The 25,686-nt window shown below is 38.5% G+C and overlaps 1 protein-coding gene across 1 annotated transcript in view; it reads right to left on the bottom strand.

The window, feature by feature from the left end:
• Positions 1-25,686, bottom strand: part of TRPM6 (transient receptor potential cation channel subfamily M member 6) — an 84,629-nt gene that overhangs the window by 21,594 nt on the left and 37,349 nt on the right. The window contains exons 19-33 of the mRNA XM_036403779.1: positions 25,143-25,297; positions 24,270-24,402; positions 23,127-23,255; positions 20,876-21,127; positions 19,771-19,945; positions 18,228-18,342; positions 16,409-16,608; positions 12,796-12,928; positions 9,946-11,081; positions 9,123-9,235; positions 8,079-8,205; positions 7,078-7,175; positions 4,686-4,744; positions 3,070-3,095; positions 1,289-1,339 (exon numbers count right to left, since the gene is read on the bottom strand). Coding sequence (XP_036259672.1) covers positions 1,289-1,339; positions 3,070-3,095; positions 4,686-4,744; positions 7,078-7,175; positions 8,079-8,205; positions 9,123-9,235; positions 9,946-11,081; positions 12,796-12,928; positions 16,409-16,608; positions 18,228-18,342; positions 19,771-19,945; positions 20,876-21,127; positions 23,127-23,255; positions 24,270-24,402; positions 25,143-25,297 — 2,902 coding nt within the window. The remainder of the gene's footprint in view (positions 1-1,288; positions 1,340-3,069; positions 3,096-4,685; positions 4,745-7,077; positions 7,176-8,078; positions 8,206-9,122; positions 9,236-9,945; positions 11,082-12,795; positions 12,929-16,408; positions 16,609-18,227; positions 18,343-19,770; positions 19,946-20,875; positions 21,128-23,126; positions 23,256-24,269; positions 24,403-25,142; positions 25,298-25,686) is intronic.

The raw sequence follows: 25,686 nt of genomic DNA, 5'->3' as shown, positions 1-25,686 counted from the left end.
GTTTACACATACCAAATTCAACAGGAGTTGGTTACTATGTCTGAACAGTGTTGGAGCATGCACTGAAAAACAAGATCTTCCTTTGGTGCTGCACTAAGAGCACACTGATCATGAAATCCATGCATAGCAGGAAGAAGGATGTGAACAGAGGAGCTGCTAAAATCCATACCATCTGTCAGACCCTGCCAGTAGTCTCTCTGGAACTTTGAGAAGCCATGTGACATGGACATGCAGCAGCTGCCAAACTTGGGACAAAGATCTAGTTCTTTTGGTTATAATCCTGCAGAGAGGCAGGATTATATTTGCTTTCTCAAATTGATAGCAAGAATAACACAGAAGCAGTAAATGGTACAGAATTCTATTGCAGGATTTTTGGGCCTAGTTGGCTAAATTCTGTCCTAATTTTCCTGCAGAAAGAAAACATACACTGAAAACCTCTGAAGACATTTGTCAGCTCAAAAGGGAAACCACTTCCATCTGTGCTAAAAAATCCAACATCAATTCAAATAGCCCGCCTGACAAACAACAAATCAATACCTGCAACAATGCCACCATGCCAGAGAAACTATGTCTCTACTGTTGATTGCAAGCCAGGAGGTGTTATTCCCAGTGAAAACTCTCTAGATTTTGGACCTAAGAAGGCTGCTAGCCGTTTTGGTTTATTCCAGCCCTGCCTGTCCCGGAGGCCAAGTCCTGTGGGCAATGGTGACATCTACTGGCAATTTCTGCTCTCTTCTCCTCCTGAAAAAACTGACATCTAGGCCTTGTGGGAAAATCCGTGCAGACTCAGCCTGGGAAAAGGCAGGACTACAGGAAATTAACATTCAAAGGATTTATTCCCTGCCAGATTTTCGGGAGTTCATAAATATACAAACACAGATTAGGTAGTACAGGACCAATTAACTGAAGAAAAGAACTCCAGAAAGTACCAAGGAGGGTTTGGGAGGTGTGAGGAGACTGACAGCTATAAACAAACTAGTAGTGCCTCTTCAGCCTGCTCAGGAAGCTGACTTGTATTCATGATTTCCACTACTATCTTGAAAGTGATTATCTACATTCTGCTCTGGATTTGCCATAAATACCCAGAATGAAGCAATTATCAACAGAAAAAAAAAAATCAAAAATCCTTTCATTGGGGTGTTAGACATGAATTAAGACAGAACCTTCTTAGCAGTGGGCAATTGTGCAAGTCCTCAAAATGAAAATCACAGTGGATGACAACGGGACAACTAATGTTTGTTTTAATTTCTTAAATTCCTCAGCTGTCATTCTTGTGTCTCCTGCTTACCTGAGTAGTGAAGATGCAAATCTTGAGATGTTTTCAAGCAGGAGAAGATATCTGAAATAATGTTTAAAAGATTGTTATATTAATTATTATAGCAGACACAAATGCAGTATTTTAAAATTCCTTCCATCCCAGAGTTTGTCACAAAACAGATTAATGAGAATTGCTGACTCAGCATTCTAAAGAGGAGAATGACTTATGGGATTTAACTACTTTATCATGTACTGTATACTGCCAAATTTCAGTTGTCAGTGTAATGTAGGCAGACGACTTATTTATTCAAGGAAATTGTGCGGAAAATCATATATTAACCTCAAGGACATGTTAAGCCAGCTAGACCCCATGGATATCAAAAGCATTTTACTATCCACTGTGCTTCATGGCCTCCCAAAGACATGTTTTCCAACTCCATCCTCCATTAAGTATTCCATTAACTGTACTATTGCACCAAAACTATAATAATACTTTCCCATTAACCCACAGCATCCAAAGTGCTGTTAAAATATAAGTAGACAAATATTTTTGGTGGTTACATATGCTCAGACAGATCAATTTTGGTCCAAAAATGTTTGCTTTATAAAAAAGCCTTTTTAATACAACTAAGAAAAAGGAACACATTTTCATTAATTAGATGAAATAATTTTGTTGTCCTGGAAAACCATAATTCAAAATGCCAGATTTTAGTATCTATATATACTGTACTACTATTAATTTTCAAAAACTTACATAATCAAAACAATGTTCACCAAAATTTTTTGAACTTTACACTTTTCTTCTTGGTGTATTCCATTTGCTTTTAGCCCCTTATCTAGTGAAATTGATCTTACATGAAAACATCTATGGATACTGGGGGAAGGGTCAGCATTTTTCACTCCTCTTAGTGATTCGAAGTCCCTTGTGATTTTTTTCTTGCTGGACCCATCTACTTTTGCAGCATTTTGCGTGTTGCATAAAAAACAAAACATGAAAAGGGGCCTTTTGAGAATAGGAAAACTGGATTTTAATCAAAAGAATGGTGTGCTCTAGAGAGCAGCCTTACAACTCAGTTTGCTTGCAGCAGAATGCTTCAGCACTGCAGTGTTCTGGGCACAGATGGACCCACAAAGAGCATCACTTGCAGTGGAGATAAGACTAGGAGCAATTGATTCCTGCACCACAGCTAATCTCAAAAACAGATAGGTGCCAGCTGCTCAGCCTCTTACAGCTAAGTGTCATGCCAGGAAAACTGAGAGATGAACAAAAACACAACAAATACCACACCAGCACTCTGCTTTTGAGGAGCAAACTGATTCCTCACTAAAACCTTGAATTTCTTCATTGGACATTTCATAATAAATTCAGTCCTTCACAGATTTCACAATTCCAGGTAGACAACCCAACTAGAAGTATTACAAATAATTGCAATTTGAAAAATCAAGCATACATTAAAAATCTTATAACTTCAGACATACACCCTGGTTTAACCCAGGAGATCACTTGGACTGTTAAGGATCAAAGCAGCAGCATCTTAAAGAGTTTCTTCCTGCTGAAAGGACAACATTACTGGTCAGACTAGAGTGAAAATAAATCTTTTTCTTTTAACATTATGCAGTTGTTATGAGAAGAACATGTTTCTCATAAAAAATCATTCACTTTAAAGTAAAAAATTAACACAGGAAACAATATCTGTGCTATAATCTTCAACTACAGTAAATGAACTTCTTTTTGGATTTTGTGCTTCAGAATTGTCTTCATGAGAATTGCAGATGGGAATTAAAATGAATGACAACCAATAAAAAACTTACTGTCAGTTTCCTCTGGAGATCTCAATCTGTTTAAAAGCAAATATTTGATATTTTAATCCAGCATTTATTTCTGTCATTAAGCAAAAACTAGTATACATGGATCATATGTGACTCAGCAATCTTAAGGCAAAATAACCCTCAGTGAATTTTGTTCAACAAAGCCATGAGCAAATAATCTTCAGGCATTGAAGAACTGACAAATTTCTCTACGTGTTTCTTTCTCTGCTTTATGTTGAACTGCTCTTGAGTCTGCACTGCTATTCATATCTTTTACACTGCAATAGCAGTATCAGTTACAGAGTTTTCAATCACACACACAACTGCTCGTTTTTAGTCAATGCTGAGATGCATTAACAGTTACTTTTGTCATTACCATTCCTCGTACAAGAACATACTTTTAAAATTTATAAGAATTGGTGATTCTTTGGATTAACAAGTCTGATTGCAAAAGCACTGCTACATTAAAGCAGTCTTTGTTAAGAGCACAGAAGATGTGATTCACCTCATAGACCAGAGATATCCCACTGAAGACAACAGACTAAGCAACAGATTCAGGCCACTCAACAGCCCCTACATCCTGCTGGTAAGTGTGCAGTTTGTCTACTCTCTATAAATGGTGGGGTGTAAAAAAAGAAAAAAGAAAAAACACCCTAAAAACCCCAAACCCACAACAGCAGCAGAACACCCAACCCCGCTCCTCTGGCCCAAACACACACAGAGTATGCATAAAACCCCCAGTAACTCTTCTCCCCATGGTGAGATGTGACAGCTTTTTAGTATCTTCTACTAATTACCTGCTCAGTGCTGAAAAGAAAAAAAAAAAAAAAAAACAAAAAACAAAACAAAACAAAACAAAAAAAAAACACCAAAAACAAAACAGAAGTCTAGAAGAAACTGATGAAAATAGGAAGGAAAAGGAGCATAAAGATAGCTCTGCATGTAGCAAAAATCCTACTAATATTATGATAATGATTAATCAATCTGGGAAAAAAAAGCATCACAAGAAATGGAAACCACTTGTGAAACCAGTATACTTTTAATAAATATAATCAAAGCTTTATAACTTCTGAAAATGCATGAAGGAAACTGAGCTAAATATTTAGTAAATGTACAAAAGAGATGAATCAGTCAATGAGAGAAGTTTTCAGGAGATGCTAGCATTGCAATTATTAAAAAATAAAACATGCAATTGCACAGCAAAAGAAAATACAGTTTTTCATGCTAACTAGATTGGAAAAAGGGCTAATTAAAGATGCTATGGCCATAGAACCATGGAATCACCAGAGAATCATAGAATCATTAAGGCTGGAAAATACTTTGTAAATCATCAGGTCCAGCTGTCATCTTAGTGACAGAATTAGAAAATTCAATTATTGTTAGAATTAGAAAGGGTCTATTCCACCTAAAATCATACACTTTTTTAAATGGATCTCTTTGATCTCCATTAGTAAGATTTCCTTTAAATAAACTTAAATATACTGAATGGCCTTAACTCTCCATGTCTCAGGAATTTGTCATCCTGAGTATATTGCGGAACTGAAATGGAAACCTGCAGACACTACAGACATCTCTTTCTGAAAACCTGTGGTGAATCTTAACATACTAATGATACATACGAGGAGTTCCTGTTCAGATTACTTTTCTTGATATTTCCAGATACGCTATTACTGAAATCCTAAAAAAAGAAAGACAATTTTACCAGTAAAATGTGGACATCTTTATCATATTCACATTGCACAGCTCAAGAAGGTACAATGCTGAGAAAGTTGTTGATATGATTTTTGTTAACATGAATAATGACCCTGACAGCATGTGTATCATAGCACTGCCATACCTACACTAAAATGGAAATAACTTGCTCACATTGCCATTTTCCATGTTGTCTCCAGAAATTTTAATTAAATACTCAGGTCACCACCTATATCTCCATACACTCACAAAGCTGGTTAAAGGTCTTCTAATAGGCACAGTATTAGAGAACTTTCTTTATGTTGGAAAATTCCAGTGTAGGCATAACCTTTACTGTTGTTGAAAATAAGCCCTGGAACAGAAGAACGTAACACACTGAGCAGCTTTCCAGGGATATTTAGATCACATATTTTCAAGGTCTTATATTTAAAGAAATGCTCAAATAATCTTTTAAACTTCAAGCCATATTAGGAAAAAATGGCCAGCCAGGTCCTCCTAATATGGTAGTAAGAAATGGAATTTTTCTTCTCAATAGTATTCACACCAATTTCAATCCTCAAAACACACACACACACAAAATTTTAAGGACAGCTAAGTTTAAAGATGAATCAAGTAAAATTCAACTTTTAATTTAAACTGAAACTTGCATAAACTTTAATTTTTTTTTAAATTTCTCTCATATTTTGAACAGGTACCTTGCTTTGAAGACGAGAAAGTCTTTACCAAAAGCTTCCTACACACCCCTTCCTTTGCTCTCTGCTTCCTATCAAGTGGGATTTCTGAATCCCTGGTATGCCATGAGTGAGAAGCTTCACTTTCAGAAAGATACATATCTTTAAAATAGATTATTCTCCAAGTGGAACAGTTGGATACAGAAACTTTGTTACATCTCAGTGTAAATATAAGCTTTCATAGTCCAGACAGAGGCACAGCAATTCAGTGGATACTGGAGGCTGTACCTCGGAAGAATAAAGAGTATGATGTTTCAGAAACAACTGTTTTCAACATAACTCCAATACTGCTATTAATCAGCAGAATGGGTTCTTTTACAATTTAAAAAATATCACACTTGTGTCTTATCCAAATATATCTTAATATGAGCTATGAAACACCAGATTACTTGGTTACCTCACAGAGTTTTCCTGACTTTATTTTGCCTGGCTGCTCCTGTGATTCACAATTAAAAGATGTATTGATTTTGAGTCCAAGTTTCAGTTTTACAGAATACAAAATCAGTAAATTTATTTCTATTTCTCTCTCTAGTCACTTTTTCATACAAAACCCCAACATTTTTTTAAATTAAAACATTAAAGCTCTCATCCAAGGTATATGGGATTCAAGTTCCTCAACACTCAGAACAGCGTAACTGAAATTACCTGTTTCATTTTTATTCCTAAAAAAAAGAAAATGACAACATTTTCAATGAAAAATAAGCTAGTCTTTGAAAGAACTCCATTTTAATAACCAAAAGTCCTATAAGTGAAATCAACAAGGAAGGGTGCTTTGGTGCTCTTGAAAAGAAAGAGGAAAGGATTCGCTCACACGCTCACATTTCCTTTTCTTAATTTATTCTTTGGTAATTTCCTTTCATTCCTCTGAGATATTCCTATAAAATTTAATGTATGGTACATTTTCTTTGATTAGCTATTCCATTTCTTCTATTAGCTACATAATTTTAAAACAGGTAGTGGTTTCCACAACCCAGATTCCTGTTCAAGCCTTTAGGAAATATAAATTGGTCTAGCTCCATCAAATTCAAGGAGCCTAAATTAGTTTCACACAGGAAGAGAAACTTTAGATTACAGAGCTGCAGATTAATTCTGGTAAATAATAAAATACAATTTTTATAAGACAATGGTTAAAAAATCCATGCTTTGCAATTATTATCAATATTTATCCACCCTTTTGTAAGAAACGACTGTGTGGAAAAGTGAGTGCTATGTAGTTAACTCTCCATAATTTTCTTCAAATCCATTCTGCCCATCAACAAGTTCAAGACCAAGTTGTGTGCTCACTCATTGCCTGATGAAACATCAACACGTGTTATTTGTGACTAAGCTCATATTCAGAACCACTGGAAGATTCAATAATTTAATGTTGTATTTCAATAATCTTAGGAGAGTATTAGTAGAGCAGCTGTTAAATTATTCATTTACTTCCACATGTACACTGTTCCAGAAGAAAACAAAGATTCTCATCTCTCAAAAAGGTATGTCATGACAAAGAAACTCTATTGGCAAATCCAGGCATGACTGTAGAGCTACTGTGGGCTCATCCCAGCAAAAATTATGGACTACGATGTGTAATCCTAGGTCTTACCTCTCGAGAATGCCTCAGGTAATCACAGAATGGTATGGTATGCCTACCAAAGTCTGGATTTTTAATTTTCTGGTGTTTGTAATGGAGACATTCCAAACCTAGTCAAAAGAGAAGCTGTCAGCTATTTCGAGAGGGTAAATGAACAATTTTATTGCTATAAACTAAGTAGCTACACAGTGTTATAAAATAAACACCTATACAACATATTGTCCCAGTAAATGTGTAATGGGTTAAAAAAACAGTGATAGAATTTCATAGGGCTAAACATACTATTTCCACTTTTTTCAGCAGACTTTGGAGTACAGCCCTCCTCTGAGGGCTGAATGCTGAGTGGTAGTGAGCTACAGCTCTGTCTAGTACTTCTCCAAGCAGCTCACAGGATGAAACCAGTGAGCCACATCATAGCAAAGCTGAAAGATGAGATGAATGATGCATAGAATTTCTGAGAATGAAAGAGATGGATTACTAAATGAAGGGTCAGAATGTCATTCCTTTTCACTCCAAAAGAGACAATACAAAATTAATTTCTTCCCTTTGGAGGATATGTTTCTGAGCAATGAGAAATGAATAATGCAGGCAGAGGATCTGCCAGCAAATACGGTATCACGGCACTGCCTGTGAGGGTAAATGTCCTGAAAAATAATGAGTTTATTTTTTTGCAATTAGCCCGGATGCCACTTTGGAAGATGTTACTTTAGAAGACACTTCAGGAGAGAAGACAAAGACATCATTCTTCCTACTCATTCCTAAGGATTAGCACTCAGCTATCTCCCATGGAAGACAGGCAGTGGTCCCAAAAAGATTCACCTGATCTTCCATCCATCCTATGACTCTTTTGCCTCTTCAATGTTGCATAAATTATCAAGACAAATTAAGTCTAATTCCATAAAAATTATGCCATAAGGTGAAAATGGTGGATGACACTTGGATTTTCTGAATTACATTTACTGCTTCTTTTTGAAAGCTGTTCTGAAATTCACTTTGTGTAACATGTAACATACTTAGCTGACTGAAATTAGACACGGTGAGCCAATTCTTGCTCTGTTTCTCCTGCTCATCCCAGATATTGATTTCTGCAGGCTCTGAGTTCACTTGAGTGTTCTGGGGACAATCATCCACTCTAATCACCTGCCAAGACACAGACAAAACAATACAGAATTTACAGGATGACTAGTATCTCTACAGTTCCTCTGACAGCATTATGATGTGGCCTTTCAGAGCACCTCTGAAATGCCAGTGAATGAATGAATGTACTCCTAACTGAGAAACAGATTTTCTCAGTTTTGTTACAAAGTGCAGAAGACATGTTGCTCTTGTCTAGCAAGTACTGTGGTCTCAGACTCTCTAAAGGTGTTTGAACCTTGAGACCTAATACCTTGAGAGATACTAGATTTCAAAGTTCAAGTCTTTGCTGACATGTGTATCTTATGTAAATAAACTAGCCTTCAGTATTCATCTCATTGAACAGTGATAATTCTTTCCAGATAATGAAGATCCTAGAAATTTCTTTATAGGCTCTAGAAATAGATTTTTATTTATGAACACACAGACTCAGTTGCAAAAGTTGCCCCACACCTATACACAATCAATATACTTTCTGCAATGTGCTAAATGTTTGATGGATTCAGAGAAAAGTCTATGGGACTCTTGCAGGCAGGAGAAAATGTTATGAGGCCTATCTTGCCTGAGTACAGTTGTAACCCCCCTGGATATGGTCACTGCTTCAGTCTAGTCTAGATCACATGAAGCCTCCACAAGTTCTCCTGAAAGCTGAAATGCAACGACTGATTTACACTTGAGAATCACCACAAAATCAGTATCAGCATGATATAACAAAGTCCCTGGATGGCAGCAATTCAAAACAGAAATCCCACACATCCAAAAAAAATAAAATTGAACCAAAACTAGATACACACAGAAGATGCTGCAGTTTGTGTGCAGCATTTTAAATGTTTGCATTTTCAATTAAATGACACTGCAGAACTGCTCTTAAGGAATGAAAAAGACAATTTTGAGATATATAATTCTCTTGCATCTGCCCATACCGGCACCTGAAGAGGTTTTTGATTCCTCTTTCCTCTCCCAGACTTTCTGTCTCTGTTTTGCTGTTTTGCTTTTGTTGCCTCATTGTGGTGTAGCTCACAGGATCCTAAAGATTCTGCAGGAAAGAGTCAAAAAACATCTTTGAGCTATAGAATTTCTGTTTACTAAGGGAAAATCTGATAGGACTGACAACTGGCAGATGTCTAAAGCAACCTGAGAAAGAGTTGTGATAACCAAACTCAGTACTCAAGCAGTTCCATGCAAAGATGTGCACCATCACAAGATATAAAACAACTAATGTCATCCATCATGTCAACTCTTCATAATTAAAACTTGAATCTGATGTATTTTAACACTTGGTAAGCAAACCTGGTGGGGGACAGAGAGGTATTTAGACTGACTACAGAAAAGTATGCCTTTTCATTCTCCATGCACCCATCTCTGATACTGCTAATATATCTCTACAGGATCATGAAATGTATTTTGATTCCTGCAACTCTGTCTTTGCATCCCCAGGGCAAGAGACTTCCCCAGAGTGAGCACAGTCCTTCTGCCACCTGGCTGTGTAGCCACAGACATGGAAATTCCATGAGATGGGGCAGATCAGGGTGGCTGGCACACAGGTGTGTTGCAGCTTGGATACCAGGCACACTTTGCATATTCCCAACACCCAGACCCACACAAGCAAAGTGAAAGGGTAACTCTGGACTCTCAGCTCCCATCCTCCACTGCATCTAATACCTTCTGGGTGCAAATCAAACATTTTTGTGATGTCTTGGACTCTCCAGTAGAAGATACTGTACACATTTAATGTTTTGTAATTACCTCCTATGGCCTTGCAGACTTTTCCTGATCTCTCTTTCTTAGGGAACGGTAAGCTGCTGCTTCTGCAGAAACTCCAGTCCCTCCAGACAGGGCTGATCCAGAAGGAGATGCTTCTCTTCAGCCTGTTCTGAGAGATGCTGCTGCTGGGACATGACTTGACAGAGTTGTAGGAGAAGGACTTCGAATTACTTAACTGGACATGCCTGGTGGGATTGTTCTGGCAATTGTTATCCCTGTCATAGGAGGAATGGAGGCACAGGACTTTCTTCTTTGAATCTGAGATGAAAACTCCTTTTTCATCACCTTCAGAGAATCCCCAGTTCACATAACCACCTTCAGTTTCTTCCCTGTCATCACAGGGGGATGCTACACTTTCTTCAATATCCAGTGGTAGCTGGAGATCAAGAGGATGATCAGCTTCTGCAGCATCAATCTTTTCTGATGGCAAATGAGTAACAAAGTCTCTCTGGCTCCATTGGCAACCTTCTGTCTCTTTGCCAAGGAAGCTGATACCCGGCAAGTTTTGAGGAACCACAATGCCACTTTGCAGGTCATCTCTGAATGCTTCAGCCTTGTACTTGGCAGCAGTGTTCAAAAAGGACAAATTTAAGGCGACATCCTCAGGAAAAGACCCTCCCTGATGGTCAGGGGGCACCAGCAAAAACTGCCCATACCTAGGAGTCGACTTAGTCTCAGAAGATACTCCTGAAGTGAGTGTATCTGTTTCTATTTCTACCTTCTGAGAGCTGTCTTCTACCACCTTGTTACCCTCAGACTTCAAGAGTTTGCACTCTGATGGAGACTGAGTCCTTACCAAGCTCCGTAAGAGGGAGGGTGGCATGCTGTAATAGTGGTATTTCTTGTCACACAAGCCCTCCAGACTGCTCAAGGTCTTGGAATATAATGCATTGCTCCAGCTATGGGGCAGCTTCCTACAGGTTTGATGTTTTGTGTCAGCCAGTAAGGCTTCTTCCACCTTCAAGGTGTCTACAGCAGAAAGCACTTTCAGGATGTCCACCGTCAGGGCAGACAGGTCTTGCAAATGTCCTAGCTGGCTGTCCAGGGAGAGTAAAGACTCCTTGATATAAAATACCTTCTCATGCACTTCTTTAAGTTGTTGAAACATCTCTTCCACTCTAGGTAGAAAAAGAAAACATAACTAAAATACAAAAACATAGATCTTTACATCTGTTGGAGAGATAATGAGAGAAACCATTAATAAATTTCAAAAATTCAGCATTTCAAATGGGCGTTTTTTTAAATTGTGACTTTCATTGCCGTTAATACCTGTATTTGACAAAACCCAGCCAAACTGCCAGTGGGTTTCTTAAGGAAACAGACATTTTGCTCAAGGAATATATATTTTAAAATTGCTTACCTAGTAATACCCATTCATTGCCATAGAACTACTAAAACATTGATGGCAGGTTACATTGGGTATATGCATATGAATACATACATATACGCAAATGAAGTATACTTATGTCAGCTGGACATCCTGATTTTACATTTCTTGTGCAAGCATGAGAAGGATAAGACTCACACAAACTCTTCAATTTAATCTTGCATTGTTCAAATATTAGAGACTGCTGAGAAACAGGTCTTCCCAAGAACATATTTGGCCTACAGAAGCAGATTCTATGCATCTTATGGCATTGGCTATCTTTAGGTAAAATTGAACTGCCCAAAAAACCAAAGACTTATTTATTATCCTCAAATACCCAGTGAAAAGTGCAGGAACTTCTTGGCCTGGAATTAAATCATTTAACCAAATCAGTATCTTCATATTTCCTGAAGATATTCTCTGTTACTTTATCACTAAGATAATGGTAAGTTATCTGCAGGCAATATGCAGTAGTAATTTCTTTCCTTCGTCACAGAGTAACTAAAATATGTAGTATTAAGGCATTACCATATCAAATAAAGGACCAGTGTTCCGGAACATTTTATTCATCTAAATTAATGTATTGCATTAATGTCATGCAATGCTGTGAAGAGTGTTTCCTTCCCAGATATATATTTATCCAATAAATGAGACCTTCTTGAAGTAATCAATTCTGCACTTTCTGAACAAAACTACTTATTTAATTTCTTTTAGAGAGGATGTTTCTTGGCTTCTGTGTTGAAGAAGCCAAGAAAGTTATTTGTGTTCAACTTCTGTGTTGAAGAAGCCAAGAAAATTATTTTGCAGAAAATAATGTTATGTTTTCTCTGGCAAAACAAATTTGTTAGATGAAATTACTGTGGGCATTCAGTGAGACTTTTTATAGTGTTCATTTTTTTTAACTGTTCCCATTAAACTTAATGGTAGATTTACCAATGATTTCAATAAAAAGCTTAATTAGGCCAATACTGACTGTTTTGAAACCCATTTGGTAGTTGTGTATTGACATTGTGTAAACCAAGACACTATATTGCAAATAATGCTACAATGGTTTGTTTGCAGGCTGTTTCTGTAAACAGCAATTATACCCAATCATAAGCAATACTCTCGGTGTCTGTACACTACTAACCTTTTAAATAAAATTACATATTGTATGCTGTTCTCTGGCTTGCCTTTGTAGTGCTACCTGATCTGCACAAGTGAAACCAAGCAGCACCTCTCTGTACCCCTTTAACCATGGGCACACTGCGCAGGTCTGGGGATGCAATTCTGTCAGCAAGGCTGCCCAGACAGATCTGACATACACCTCAAAGAGATGCAGATACAGAAACAGACACAGATCCATCAAATTAACAAGGCCTATGCATGTTCAGAGTGGCCATAACCAGCTTCAAAAGCATGAACTTATCAAAGTCTTTTTATATGACAAATTTATACAAAGAACATAAATATGTATAAAAACACACCTTTCTGTGGTCAAACGGATCCTTTCACTGCCACTGGAACTCAGGTTTTCATTCTTTTCAAGAAAATATTCTTCTACACACTGTTCCTCAAAGTCATGGAGTTTCTTTAACTCCTCATCACTGAGGTAGAGCTCTGAATAAAGGAGGTAGGAATCAGTATGAAGCATGTTAATAATTGCAATCACTTATAAGTATGCATGAGAAAAAAAAAATTAAAAATCCCATCGAAAAACTTGGTTACACTCCCTCCTTTGACAAGAATGAATCAGGACTAAGTGCATGAATTTGGGCTTCGGTATAAAGACTCAAATACATGAAAATGTGTGATTTTGTCTTTCCTTACATAGGGAACAAAACCACACAGACAAAAATTCCAGTACACTCCTCTTTAAAGCTTCAAAAATACATATCTGAATGGCTGCTCACAAAGATTAATTTTCTCACAAATTTTTTCCTGTACTTTGTTATACATGTGTCATTCACAAGACTTAGATATGAACATGCAAACCTTACAAAACTTTCACTCCATTTTGGCCCAGGCATTCATTTAGTGCTAGTCACCTACAACAATTACAGTCCATTCAGGTGCTCAAAGCTGCAAAGCTTTTTTTTTTTTTTCACCCGATTAGTTAATACGCTCATATCTATAAAACATTCAGATATCCTTGATAAAAGTTCATATGTACAAAACATTAAGACCTTCCACCCCAAGATTATTGGGGGGAAAAAAGCATTCAGAAGTTTAAAAATCCATAACTTGGGCTGCTCACGGTGCTATTCTTCTAGCACACCAAGACTTCTGAGAGAGCAACTCCATTACAAGGCAGTACAAAGAAATGCATATGGTGGAAAGCTGCTTCTCTGGCTCAAACTCCACATTTTCCGAGCTCCTCTTTTCTGTCCTTTTTTATGTACCAAAGTCCTCACTGTACTTGCTAGAGAGGTGCCTGTTACAAGCAACAAGGCAGAGTTTGCTACAAGGATGTAGTACTCAGCTGCAACACACAGCTCAGCAGTGAAGACCCCCCTCACTCCAAATGAGACTTCATCACCTTCCAGACACTTTTTTCCCCTATTTGACCCGTGTTTTTTCCTCCAAAATCTTACTCTGTGTCTTGGTATTGATTTTCCACAGGGTGGCCCTGGGTACTCATTGTGAAAACCAGTTAATTATAACAACACCAAAACTAAAGTAAGAGAAAGCTATCAAGCAAAAGTGTATAGAAAAAGGTGCCCAGAGGCGGCTAAACAGAAAAAAATTCTCCTTCTGAGGGAAAGGTAAAGAAAGTATGAGCTCTCTTCTGTGCAAGGATTTTCAGATGTGCTAAGCAGTTTTCCTTCAGCTCCTTACAGGACTCCCTCTATGCTATGCCACTGACTTATGCTGTGCTTGCACATAAAACAAGCAATGGCACTTCCAAGCCAGGCTGGTGTATACCATCATGATGGGGGAGCTGAACCAGGAAGCAGCAGTACAGTAGTTCAGCAGTGTCATGGTTTGACGCTGGCGCAATGCCAGTGCCCCCATGAAAATACATGCTCCCTGGTGTCTGCTGTGAGATGTGACTAGGAATAGAGCAATGCAGGCTCTAACTTAGGAATAAAGAAGAAAAAGCTTTATTAACTTACAACTATATATAAAGAGAAACCCACACAGAACTTGGAATGAAAACCTTCTAAAAAACATTCCTCTTCCCCCCACTAAATTTCCAACACATCCACCTTTCAGATCACCAACTCTCAGTCTATCACTACTCTTTACATAATCAATTCTCAGTTTATCAAGGAGAGAGGAGTCTTTCTTGTACTATAGGCTTCCCCTGGAAATACAGTTGAGACCTCTTATGTTTCCGTGTCACTCCTGGCCACTGCCCAGAGAACATTTGCCATCGTGACCTCTTCCTTCCATGCCCAGTGCTCTCACCACTGCACATGGACCAGAGCTGCTTCTAGGGTTCTCTTTTTAAGGATGCTTTGCCCAGTTCCAAAAAAAAGCACAGTCTCTCATTTTCGGGACACCTGTCCCCCCCAAATTTCAGCCCCTGGGGTTGAGGGGCCTCTAGAACAGAGATCTTCTTCTTCCCTGAACACGGAGGGCACCACCACCACCTCCTCACCCATCATCTCTGTTCACACAGTCCTTCACACAACATCACTGCAGTCTCTTGGCTCTGAGCCATTGCCTCCCCCTGGATGCAGTCTCTGTGTCACAGGAAAAATGGTTCTGTCCATGGCTAGACAAGAAAAGTCCAGGCAAAGGCCACTCCATCACCTCCTCCCACCCAAGATTCTTCTCCACTTCTCTCGTGGCCCATTTCCTCTTATCTCATCTCTATCTCTCTTCTCATTCAACTCCAGGAGGATTAGCATTTGTAAGGTTTCTATCATCCAAGAAAAGAGTTAAAGTCTCAGGCTCTGCCTGTCCAGAACTCCCACACTGCCCTGCCGGGCACCTCCTCGCTGCACCCCCCCTTCTCCCTCTCAGTGCTCCTTCACCCTTCCATCCTGCAGGGGCCTTTACCGCCCCTCTCTGTCCAAGGCCAGGCCTACCTCACCTGGCCACATGGCTTCCCCTGCCCCACCCAGCCCACAGCCGGGCAGGGGAGCTCTGAACCCTTCACTGTCTGGAGCCAAGAGAGCTTCCCCCTAGTCAGAGGTGTACCCATGTCCTGAGTGGCCACACCAGGTGGCAATATTCAAATCTGAGCACCTATTGGGTTGAACACAGCATCTCAAAAAACTCACTTCCTTTTCAAACCAGGACAAGCATTGATTAGGTAAGCCTATTTTGAGCTCTATAACCACCTGTGAGCATGCCAGGTATCTTCAGGGATTCATGTTCAGAAGAGAAAATTCTAAGTGAGGCATAGCCCACACAGGATCTGCCTACCTCTATTATAAGGCATCCAGGGTTTACAATACATCAAAAAGGATGAGACTGTACAATACTAGATACCAATGCTTCCCAATTTTTTTTAGATGTAGTTACAGTCACCTTTTCCCCTGCCTCACACCCACCACCAATCCCCACTACTTTCCATCCCATTATCTTGAGGTCCTTTTCCCACAATAGCCCAGGCTACTCCTGGCAGAGCTGATGAAAGTGGGACAGGGAACTGGACTAAGGAGGCATTAGGAAAGATCTGGCATGAAGAAAAGTGGCTTTACCACCCTTCTCTGGGTGATAAAAGTGAAGGCTGGGAAAAGTGAAGAAGGTAAGGTGCAGTCATAATCCAGTGCACAAAGGGACAAAAGCAGCAAGGAGGTAGGAAGCCTCTCTGCATCTGAAATCACTGGATCTCCTCTACCCTTGGGCTCTGCCGCTACTTTCCCCAGGTAGTGATAAAGGAATTATTTGTCTTCTCATGACAAACATAGAATTTATACCTTTGGCACTGCTTAATTTCTTTGAAAATAAGATATTATTTAGTTCCTACACAGTAAGTTGTTGTCCCTTTATTTCACCTCAGAGTTGTGAGGTATCTTGACTGATGCACAGTATGCAGCACAGCAACAGCCAAAAGCAAAGCATTACCCCCTTTCTTTTTTTTTTTTGGAGCTCAACTCCACAGTGATGGGACTGATGATGAACTATTTTTGGTTCCCAGCTTACTTAGTCCAACATCTCCTTCCTCTTGGTCTGACTCATTTGGGGGCTGGTGGTGGAAGATGCACTTTACCAGAAGCCCAATGTGACTGAGGAGGATGAAGGGTGGAGGCAGCCACGGCTTCTCATGGTAGGTCATGATGTAGCGGTAACGGTTGTATTTCCAGAGCTTGTTCGAGATGGATTTCAAGTCAAAATAAACATTACTGAGGAGAGAGCCACAGAGGAGAGGAGAAGGAGGGTAAATATTCCCAATATAGCACAAGACACTTGTCTACAGAGCTAATCTAACACTGGTCTCATTCCTTCAGAGGTAAATCAGCTTAGCAAGTCATGTGCCTGCAGCTAGTGCACTTAGAATGAGATCTTCAAAGCTGCCCAACAGATTTGGAGATCCAACTCCCATTCACATTAATGGGAGCTGGGCAAAAGATGCTACTGACATGGCTTTGAAATCCCAGTCATACTATTTAAATTTTAATATATACCCTAACTACAGAATTCAACATTGTTTGCCTCTTTGGACTGGATTAAAAGTAGGTGTCAGGCTAATGGAAGACTGTGACAAAATAGTTTGCAGCTACATGAGCCATTCTTCTGCAGAATACTCATTGGAGCTGCAGAAGTAATAAACGTGACTGCACTGAATAATTTTCTGTATCTACTATGATAGACTCAAGCACAGGAAAGAATTGTTGTGGTTTCTAGCATTCCATTTCTAGTAATTTCAGATTCACTGTCATTCTACACAGCCAGCATATAATCACAAAAACATCAACTTTCCTTCTGAGAGCATAATTAAATGTGTTTCTCATACCCACCCATTTCTGGTCCCACTTCTGGAACAATCAAATCACGACACAGAAGATTTACAATATCATCATTACTAAAGGTTCAGTTCCAGAAATAATTCAGATAACAATTTCACACATGTAAAATAATACATAATGTGTAAGATAATAGCTTGATTCCTTGACACAATTTCAGGAAAGGGATTTCTTATTGGAAATGGAAATAGAATGAGTTTTGATAGTCCAGGGGTTTTTGCATGTGAATGAGTTCTTTTATTAATTTGAATTTTTTTAAACTGCAGCTGACTTTTTCTTCCCCAGAATTGCTAGAGCTATAAGAAAAAATAAAAAACTCCTTGGGTTAGGCTGCTCTTTACTAATATTTTACAGAACGTACTCCACTTCAAGGGGCTCCTGTTAAAACATAAAGGGTTTAGAATTACTATAAAGACACTGGTAAAGTACTATGAATTTCTATAGAATTACTATAAAACCCCTTTGTACTGTGGCAGCACACATTAAAAGGCAAATTGCTGGAAACACTACTGTTAGATTTCAGTCTAGAATATATGGGATTGCTTAAAGTAAGTAAGAATTTTCAAATTATTTCCTAAAGGAAAAGCATACTCCTCCTTTATCCTCTTCACTTGAACACCTTCCACTTATCTGCCAGTTTGGCCTGCCCTGTGATGAATGTTATATAGGCTTTTAGCACAACAAACACAACTTTTAGGAAGGGAAAACTACTTAACAGATGAATTAATGCTGGTTTTTTTGCCAACTGCAATTGTCCACTCTCACAGAGTCACATTCTTTTTAAGTGGCAAAAGAGTTTAGCTGTCTTCTCACTATACCTTTCCTTGCACCATCTGGCTACCACCATTCTTTCCTTCATTTGACTTACCCCCATGGCTGATGGGGTACAACACCACCATCAACGTGCCCTTGCTGAGGCATTTTTGGTGAAAACCTTTCCACAAGTGCAGGCACAACACACCTTAGTTGCTTTTGCAGCAATATACCAAGGTACCTACTTAAAGAATGCAATGAGCAAGTTGACCATGATGATGTACTGCACAAAGAGGTAGACAGCTTGCAGAAAGGGTGTGAGAAAGGAGCCAGGAGGACAGTCTTCGTTGGCTTCACAAACTGGAAATGAAAGACATACAGAATGGGTAGCACAGGAACCACAGCAGAGCACAGCAATGGCCTGTGCTTCTCATTTGTCTCAGCAAGAAACAGAATAGTCCTCACTAATTTCACAGAGATTTCACATCACTAAATTTCCAACTTAAAGATCAACATCTACTGAAAGGAGAACTGAGACCCCTTTGTGCTACTACCACCTTAGTTACCACTGTTCAGAAGGTGCAGGCACCACTTCATACAAATCAGTTATTATTCCAGTCATTCCACTTTTTGTTAAGGGGGAATACGCAGCTGAAATGTATTTGGGGGATGGCTTTTACCCAAGTAAGCTGAAATCCAAATCTTTGATCCTTAAGACAGGAGCGCCTCAGACGTAAAGCAACAAATAGTGAAAATTAGGGGATCCTTCCTGATGTTTTTAAATCGTAAAAATAAATACTTCCCAACCTTTTTAATTTCTAATCAAATTTAACTCTTTGAAACATACTTATAAAGAAGCAGCCCGAAATTCAGGATATATTCTGCAGGATAAAGAGTCACTAGAGAAATCATAGCTTTATTTGGGAAGTGTCAAATTTCTAAAGGTTTAGAATTATTAAGTGATTAATGGATTAAACTGGGAACTTAACAATGTGCTTTCATTAAAAGAATTTTGATTTATATAACCAAAATACATGTGATAGTTTCAGCAGTAATAATGGAGGCAACATGGTCGATTATTTTAATGAATTGGGTCTATGCTGAACTATGTACCTTAAATATATATTTCTCTTTGGATTACTTCTTTTCTATTTTAGGGACTGTTTTACTTATACCTTCAGTCAGTAGCATGAGAGTGCCTTACATCAGTAATGCTTAAATATCTCTGGGGTGCCTGATTCCTCTGTCTTACTGAAACAAGGCAAAAGCCATAATCAAGGTACACAATTTTTCCTATTTACATTGATCGGTTCTAGTTCTCCTATGTGCACATGGTTTATCTGTTTAAGAATAGTGCCAGGCAGCTTATTTCTCCCTTTCTTTTCCTCCTTTATTCTTTCTTCCTTAAAGGCAGCTTTTCTCTTTTCTCCAAGAGATCAGCAGCTTTGGATTCACTTAACTAGAAATTTATTTCACTGGCAGATCCCCTGACCAGGAAGTATCTTAGTATTAGTTCCCATGTACTATGCCCTGATATTTGCAGTATATTTAATTTGAAGCACTAAATTTGAAGGTTTTAAAGTTTAATCCTCTTTATTTTTCACAAAGAAGCTCATATTTTCAACTTCATTCATGCAGTATTACCCATTATGTACATACATATATTGAAATCAGAACTGTTTAAGGAAGAACAGACTCAGTAGGTAGTCAAAACTCAGAAGACCACAGAAGACATGCTTCTCCACATATTAAATTTAAGCTGTGAGCTATAGTATCAAAATTACTTACCATCTATTTCTCCAGCATAGACCTCACCAAACATCATCCAGTAGGGCTGAAATACAATATCGCGTGCCAGTGTCCAAGAAGGAGGCTCCTCTGGTGAAAGAATTGCCTTTCGTGACACCCCAAAACTCAGCAGGACTATGGCCATCATGATCACAATATAGAACATGTTTCCTGTCTGGAAGACATGTTTGTGTAAAAGAATTAGTTGTGTTAATTATATATAAAGAAGACATTCATTTTAGGGAAGAGTATCAATCCCTGTTTTTTCAAATCAGAATATAAAACCACGGGTAATAATCTAATATGCTGGAGGAAATAAAAATATTTTGTTTCTATGACCTAGACTACATGAGCATTTTATAGATGTTAAAATCATCTTAGACCAAAAAAGCCCTACTTGCCTCAGTTGTCCCTCTTATATCTTAAGCAAGATCTAAAAAATGCAGAGATCTTACAATGGTGATTTTGCTCAGTGGTGCTTCTTTCAAACTGAGAGGAAGGAACAGCAGTGAAAATTATTTTGCCTCCTAAACAATCACCATGAAAGACAAAATATAAAAGTATTAAGAAGAGAGGTCTCAGTAAAGGAGGCAAATTACAGTAGGAATCTTCACATGTCCCCCAGGACTAGACAGTTGTTCAACAACAGTTCTTACAGCAAAAGAGAAACAAGATTAACTTGGATTTCACAGAAATTGTGACAAGGATAAACAAGGATGCAGTTATTTGAATCAACAAGTAAAACAATAATGATACTGTTTCCAAGAGCTGGGGGAATAACCTGTCACAGTGAGCTCATATCCAAGAAGCAGTGACTTTTCTTTCTCCTGTTACCAAGCTAGATTGGCAAACTAACTCAAACACAACCCTTCTCTAAGGAATTAAGTAAAAATGGCTTTTGTGAATAAATCGATATAATTAATAAATTAAAGAAAAGTGCAATCTGATTTTGGTCAACCCACAAACAAAAAAATCATGGTATTTTCAAGTAAAACATTCACTGTGAGCCTTTAGACCACTTCTTTTCTGTTACTTCTGAGCTTTACATATTCCTGAAGGTAGATGCCTTAGCTACAGAAATACTGATCCAAAGCACAGTACTTACCATTTTCCCAATCATTGTCAGGTATGGGCCAGCATGCTGATTCACAGCAAAAAGATCAAGGAGCCGAGTGTACCAAAATATGATATCCAAGCAGTAAAGCAGCCTCCCTGCAGTTTGAACAGGGGGGTTGGACCACCGCAAACCAAAACCAATCATAAACAGGATGATAGCTACAGAATCAGTAAAATTCCAATATTCATAAATCCACACCTTCACCTTTTGACAGAATTTTCCAGGTTCTGAGATAAATACCTAGGTAGAATTGGGAGAAAAAAGCCATTAAAATCACATATACATTATTTAACCTTTTCTGCATTATTCTGCATTATTTCTGCATTAGTCTGCATTATTTCATGATATTTGAGAATGTATCATTTCCCCTCCCCTTTTTTTTTTTTTTGTTTTGGACCCATTTACTGCATATTGCCATTCATCATCAATTGAGGTTTTTGCTTAATCTACCGTGTCATGTTGCTCAAGTGTGCCACATCAAATGGGATAGCTCTTCCTGAAAAAGAAATGGATCCTGAACCTGAATCTATTCACTAAAGGGCACATAGCTCAGCAGAAAAGAGCAGCCAGTAAAGAATTGTTATGCACACATATTATTAGAAATTAACAAGCATTTTCTAGAGGGATGGCCACGACCTGCAATGGCCTTTTCATTAACCCCTAAGTCATGGAAAGTGCTGGCCTAACCTTGCCACTGGGAAAATAACTAATGTCCTTTATTTCAGACCAAAAATATAATGAAAGATCCTTGTATTCTGCCAAGGACAGGTTAAAAAAAGAAGTGCTGGCAACAAGCAAGGTAAAGAATGAAATGTTCACTCCTTGAACTGTAAGGTGCCCCAAAGGGATTTTAAGCTTCACTGAGCAAGCATGTGAAGTGGAATCCTAGGGAGGAGGCAAATAAAATGTTTGCACATTGCCACAAGTGAGGCCAATTATGCAGTGCTATGTGAGATTACACTGATAAGTACCAAGCAAAGGAGAGATTTTGAAACATTATGCCCTGATCCTGCAAGAATTTATGCAGATGACCACATAAATGTAGACAAGTGATCTAGACTAAATCACATGAGTAACTAGTTGCAGGGCCTAAGGCTTCAGCAATTATTTGATACAATCTAGAGCAACAGAGGTTTGCAGCTATATATAACAAGGCCCTCAGCAGCTAAGCAGCTGCCCAGCTAAAACAGTGTCCTACAAAGTCTTTTCCAACAGACCAGAACTAGAACATGGATAAAGAAAATCAAGTAAAGACATCAATTTCAAAGTGTCCAACCAATGATACCAGAAAGAAGAGCTGTTCTTTCTGCTGTCCCAGCATCAAGATGGTGCAAGAGCACAACAGTGATTTCAAAAGTATTTTTACTGTCCCTTGGAATCCTTCACCTCTCTCATACTGATTTCACAGCCTTCTGAGTGATCTGTATTTGCAGTGTCCTTTGCTCAGAACTGTGGTTGGCTTTTTGTGGCTAGCTTTATTCCTCTGAAAGCACAGCATTTCAAAAGTCATACAAAAGACTATTCACATTACTGTTTGCTGATTTGTTATGTGCTGATTCTGCAGTGAAAGCATGTCAGAGCAGATCCAATAATTGAGGAAATACATTGCTGCATTTGTCCCTAGACTCAGGTTTGGAGCTCAGGTTGCATTCAGAAGCTTGGGTCTAATCAGCTGCAAATAATTGCAATAATTTTGATTGGAGTATCTTTTTTTTGTGTGTGTGTGTTCAATAAATCCAGCATTAAAAGTTGATTGTAGTTTTTTCCAAGTGCATTTGTGGAAGGCTGACTAGACTTGAGGAAGAACCATAGATTATTCTATGTAAAACATCTATTAATTCATAACAAGTTCTCACTCAGATTAAATATCTAAAGACAAATTTTATTACTAGAAGTCTAGTAATAAAAGAAGTCTAGTAATTTTTACGAGAAGTCTAGTAATAAAAGAAGTCTACTAGGTCAGCTCAAGAAAATTAAGGACCAGGTGCCTACATCAAGGTTCTAAATCTCAATTCAGCAGTCACCTACACATTACCAACCAGCTCTACACAGAAAGGTAGAGAATCAAGGCCAAAATTTGAGATGCATTTTGACAGCCTAAGAACTGGTCTTCAAATAAAAGAATTCCAATAAATGAATTCTCTGTATAATTCTCCATAAAACAAAGCAGGATTTAGCATTCTTCAAAGAGGTCTTCCTTGGTTATAAGAAAAATGAGAATGCAAATGGAAAAACTTACCTCCCTGATTTTTTCAATAGCAGTAGTGAAAATATAAATGATAACAAGCCACTCTTGCACACTTGGTCTTGGTTCCATCTTCACCAATACAGTGTAAGTAAAGAGCATGAGGAATGCCAAGTACGACATCTGCAAAACACATGGTGTATAATCCATACACACAAAAACCTCAAGCAAATTTCTGCAAATAAAACAGCTGGTTGGCTTCACTATAGGTACTCAAACTACTGGGACACTGCCACACATTTTTGAGCCCAGAATCTTTATTCCAGTTCTTAAAAATTTTGTTTTGTTTTGTTTTGCTTTGTTTTATGGGAATGTCCCTAAACATCATTAGAAATTGGTACTTTAATGCTGAAAAAACAGGTAGGAGCAGAAGGTAAACAACTGCAGCATATGCTCATCCCCATAAAAGAGACAGATTTTTTTATCTTGGATGTTGGACTAGATGGTCTCCAGAGGTCCCTTCCAACAATAACTATTCTGTGATTTTATTCTGTGATCTGCACACCATTCTTTGAATGCAAGGGCAGTCTTATGCCTTTATCCTAGCCTTCCCTAGGGATGAGCAACAATTCTCAAAGTTAAATAGGTTACTGCTGGTTAATCTGTACCTTCCAAAACACAGGAACGATATTAGGTGGAAAATACATGATCACAGCCTGATCTTAAACATCTTGAGCTCTACTGACACAGGGTTACTAAAACTGATTTAATAAATTTACATTTCCTATAGCAAATGATCCCCTACAGATAAATATTTGCTTTTCCAGAGACAATTCTTAAAGAAAGGAACATGAATATCAGTGAAGTATTAAAGGTACAGAAGGTCACCTTCAAATCTATGTCAGCCTTTGCAACTGACCACTGTAAAAGGCTGTGCTTGAGTTTTTCTTTAGTTCCTTATGATTGTTTTCCTGGGTTTTTGGGTTTGGTTTGTTTTGTTTTTTTTTAGTTCAGTTGCATGATTTTAGCAGACAATCTTTACACTTAACTGTCAGAGAAACATTCAAATGGCTTCCCATTTACACCCACCACTAAGTGACTGCAAATCCATGCTAGAAAAAGTAAAAGCAGGATTAAGTGGCATTTGAAGGACCAAAGGAGGGGTTTATCACTCCAAGTTCTAGAATGATGACTAACCGTGTGAAACCAGAACTTGACAATTGGTGCATTGTAGAACTCATAGATTTTTCTAGTTCCAGTCAGGTTTCCTTGTCCACCATCTCCTTGGCTTTCATCAGACTTCTGAACAGCCTTTTCTACATCATAACCCCTCTTCAAAAGAAAACAGCATTTTTTAAGTAAAAAACAATGGTCTATAATTGCAAAGGTAGTGTTGGTTCAGAGGGAAGACAGACACAAATGTCTAAACTTAGTTCTGAATACACCAACCATTACTGTAGCTTGGTTTTTTCTGGTTACAAATATCTCATTTGCAATAATCAACATGCACTCTGTGAAAGATGCCATATATGGCACAGCTACACTGTCTGTATATTTTGTATAGTATTTTGTGTAAGAGTATTTAAGTAAAATCCGTAGCCTGATCAGTATTTTGTATAAGAGTATTTAAGGAAAATCAGTAGCCTGATCAGTATTTTGTATAAGAGTATTTAAGGAAAATCAGTAGCCTGATCAGTATTTTGTATAAGAGTATTTAAGGAAAATCAGTAGCAGTCTCTTCTGCTAGAGATTGATAGATAATTAAGCAGAATGTGTGTGAGCACTTTTCCTAGCTGCCTCAGGTAGGACTGCTCCCTTCCTGCATTAGCAATACATGTGAGGTTGGAAAGGACTTTCTCATTATGGCCAGCACAGAAGTGACATCCAGGACAGATGAAGTAACTTGTACCGCATTCACTTAAGTCCATATCCAAACTAGGGACCTCATCCATACTTCTGGAGAGAACTGGCCTCCAGCCATTTCATTCCACCTGATGAGCATCTTCTCACTCCTGAGAACTGCACTGTGGTAAACAGACAGACTCTGGCACACAAATGACTGATGCTCACAGACTAACCAAAGTATCTTTAGAGCTGACTGGGCTCTGTTCCCCGTGATACCATAACTGGTGGAAGTCTTGGGACTGAGGCACATGAGACATTTCTGCCTTGCTTTTAAACTCCAGCATCAGGATGGTGGGAGGCAGGAGAATACTCATAATGACCTAAAAGAGAGACACAAGATTAATTAAGCAGTGATAGCATAAACCTTAGGCCACAGTCAGCTATGCCTGGTGCCAGCACAAACCCAGTGCAATTCCACTGGCTGCAGAAGGAGTCACTGGTGCTGGGAATCTGTATCACAGAGTCTGACAGCCTCTGAAGATTTGTGCTGCTCTTGCCTGATTTCTGGCTTTGAAGAGTGTCATTGTATCTGGGATGCTTTCAATATAGCTCCCTGTGTCTGGAAAGCATCCTTCCCACCAGCAGCTCTGCCAAGGAATAGGCAATGTGGGGAACCAAGAGCAGGTGAGAAAGGACTGAATAGTGCTCAGAGAATGGGAAAAGCAACAAAAAATCCTTCATCCTAATGTGATCCCACACATGCTTTTGC

Source organism: Molothrus ater, chromosome Z (genome assembly GCF_012460135.2).
Source record: "Molothrus ater isolate BHLD 08-10-18 breed brown headed cowbird chromosome Z, BPBGC_Mater_1.1, whole genome shotgun sequence".
NCBI lineage: Eukaryota > Metazoa > Chordata > Aves > Passeriformes > Icteridae > Molothrus > Molothrus ater.
The sequence above is the reverse complement of the archived record's forward strand: the minus strand, read 5'-3'. Positions and strand labels throughout refer to the sequence as shown.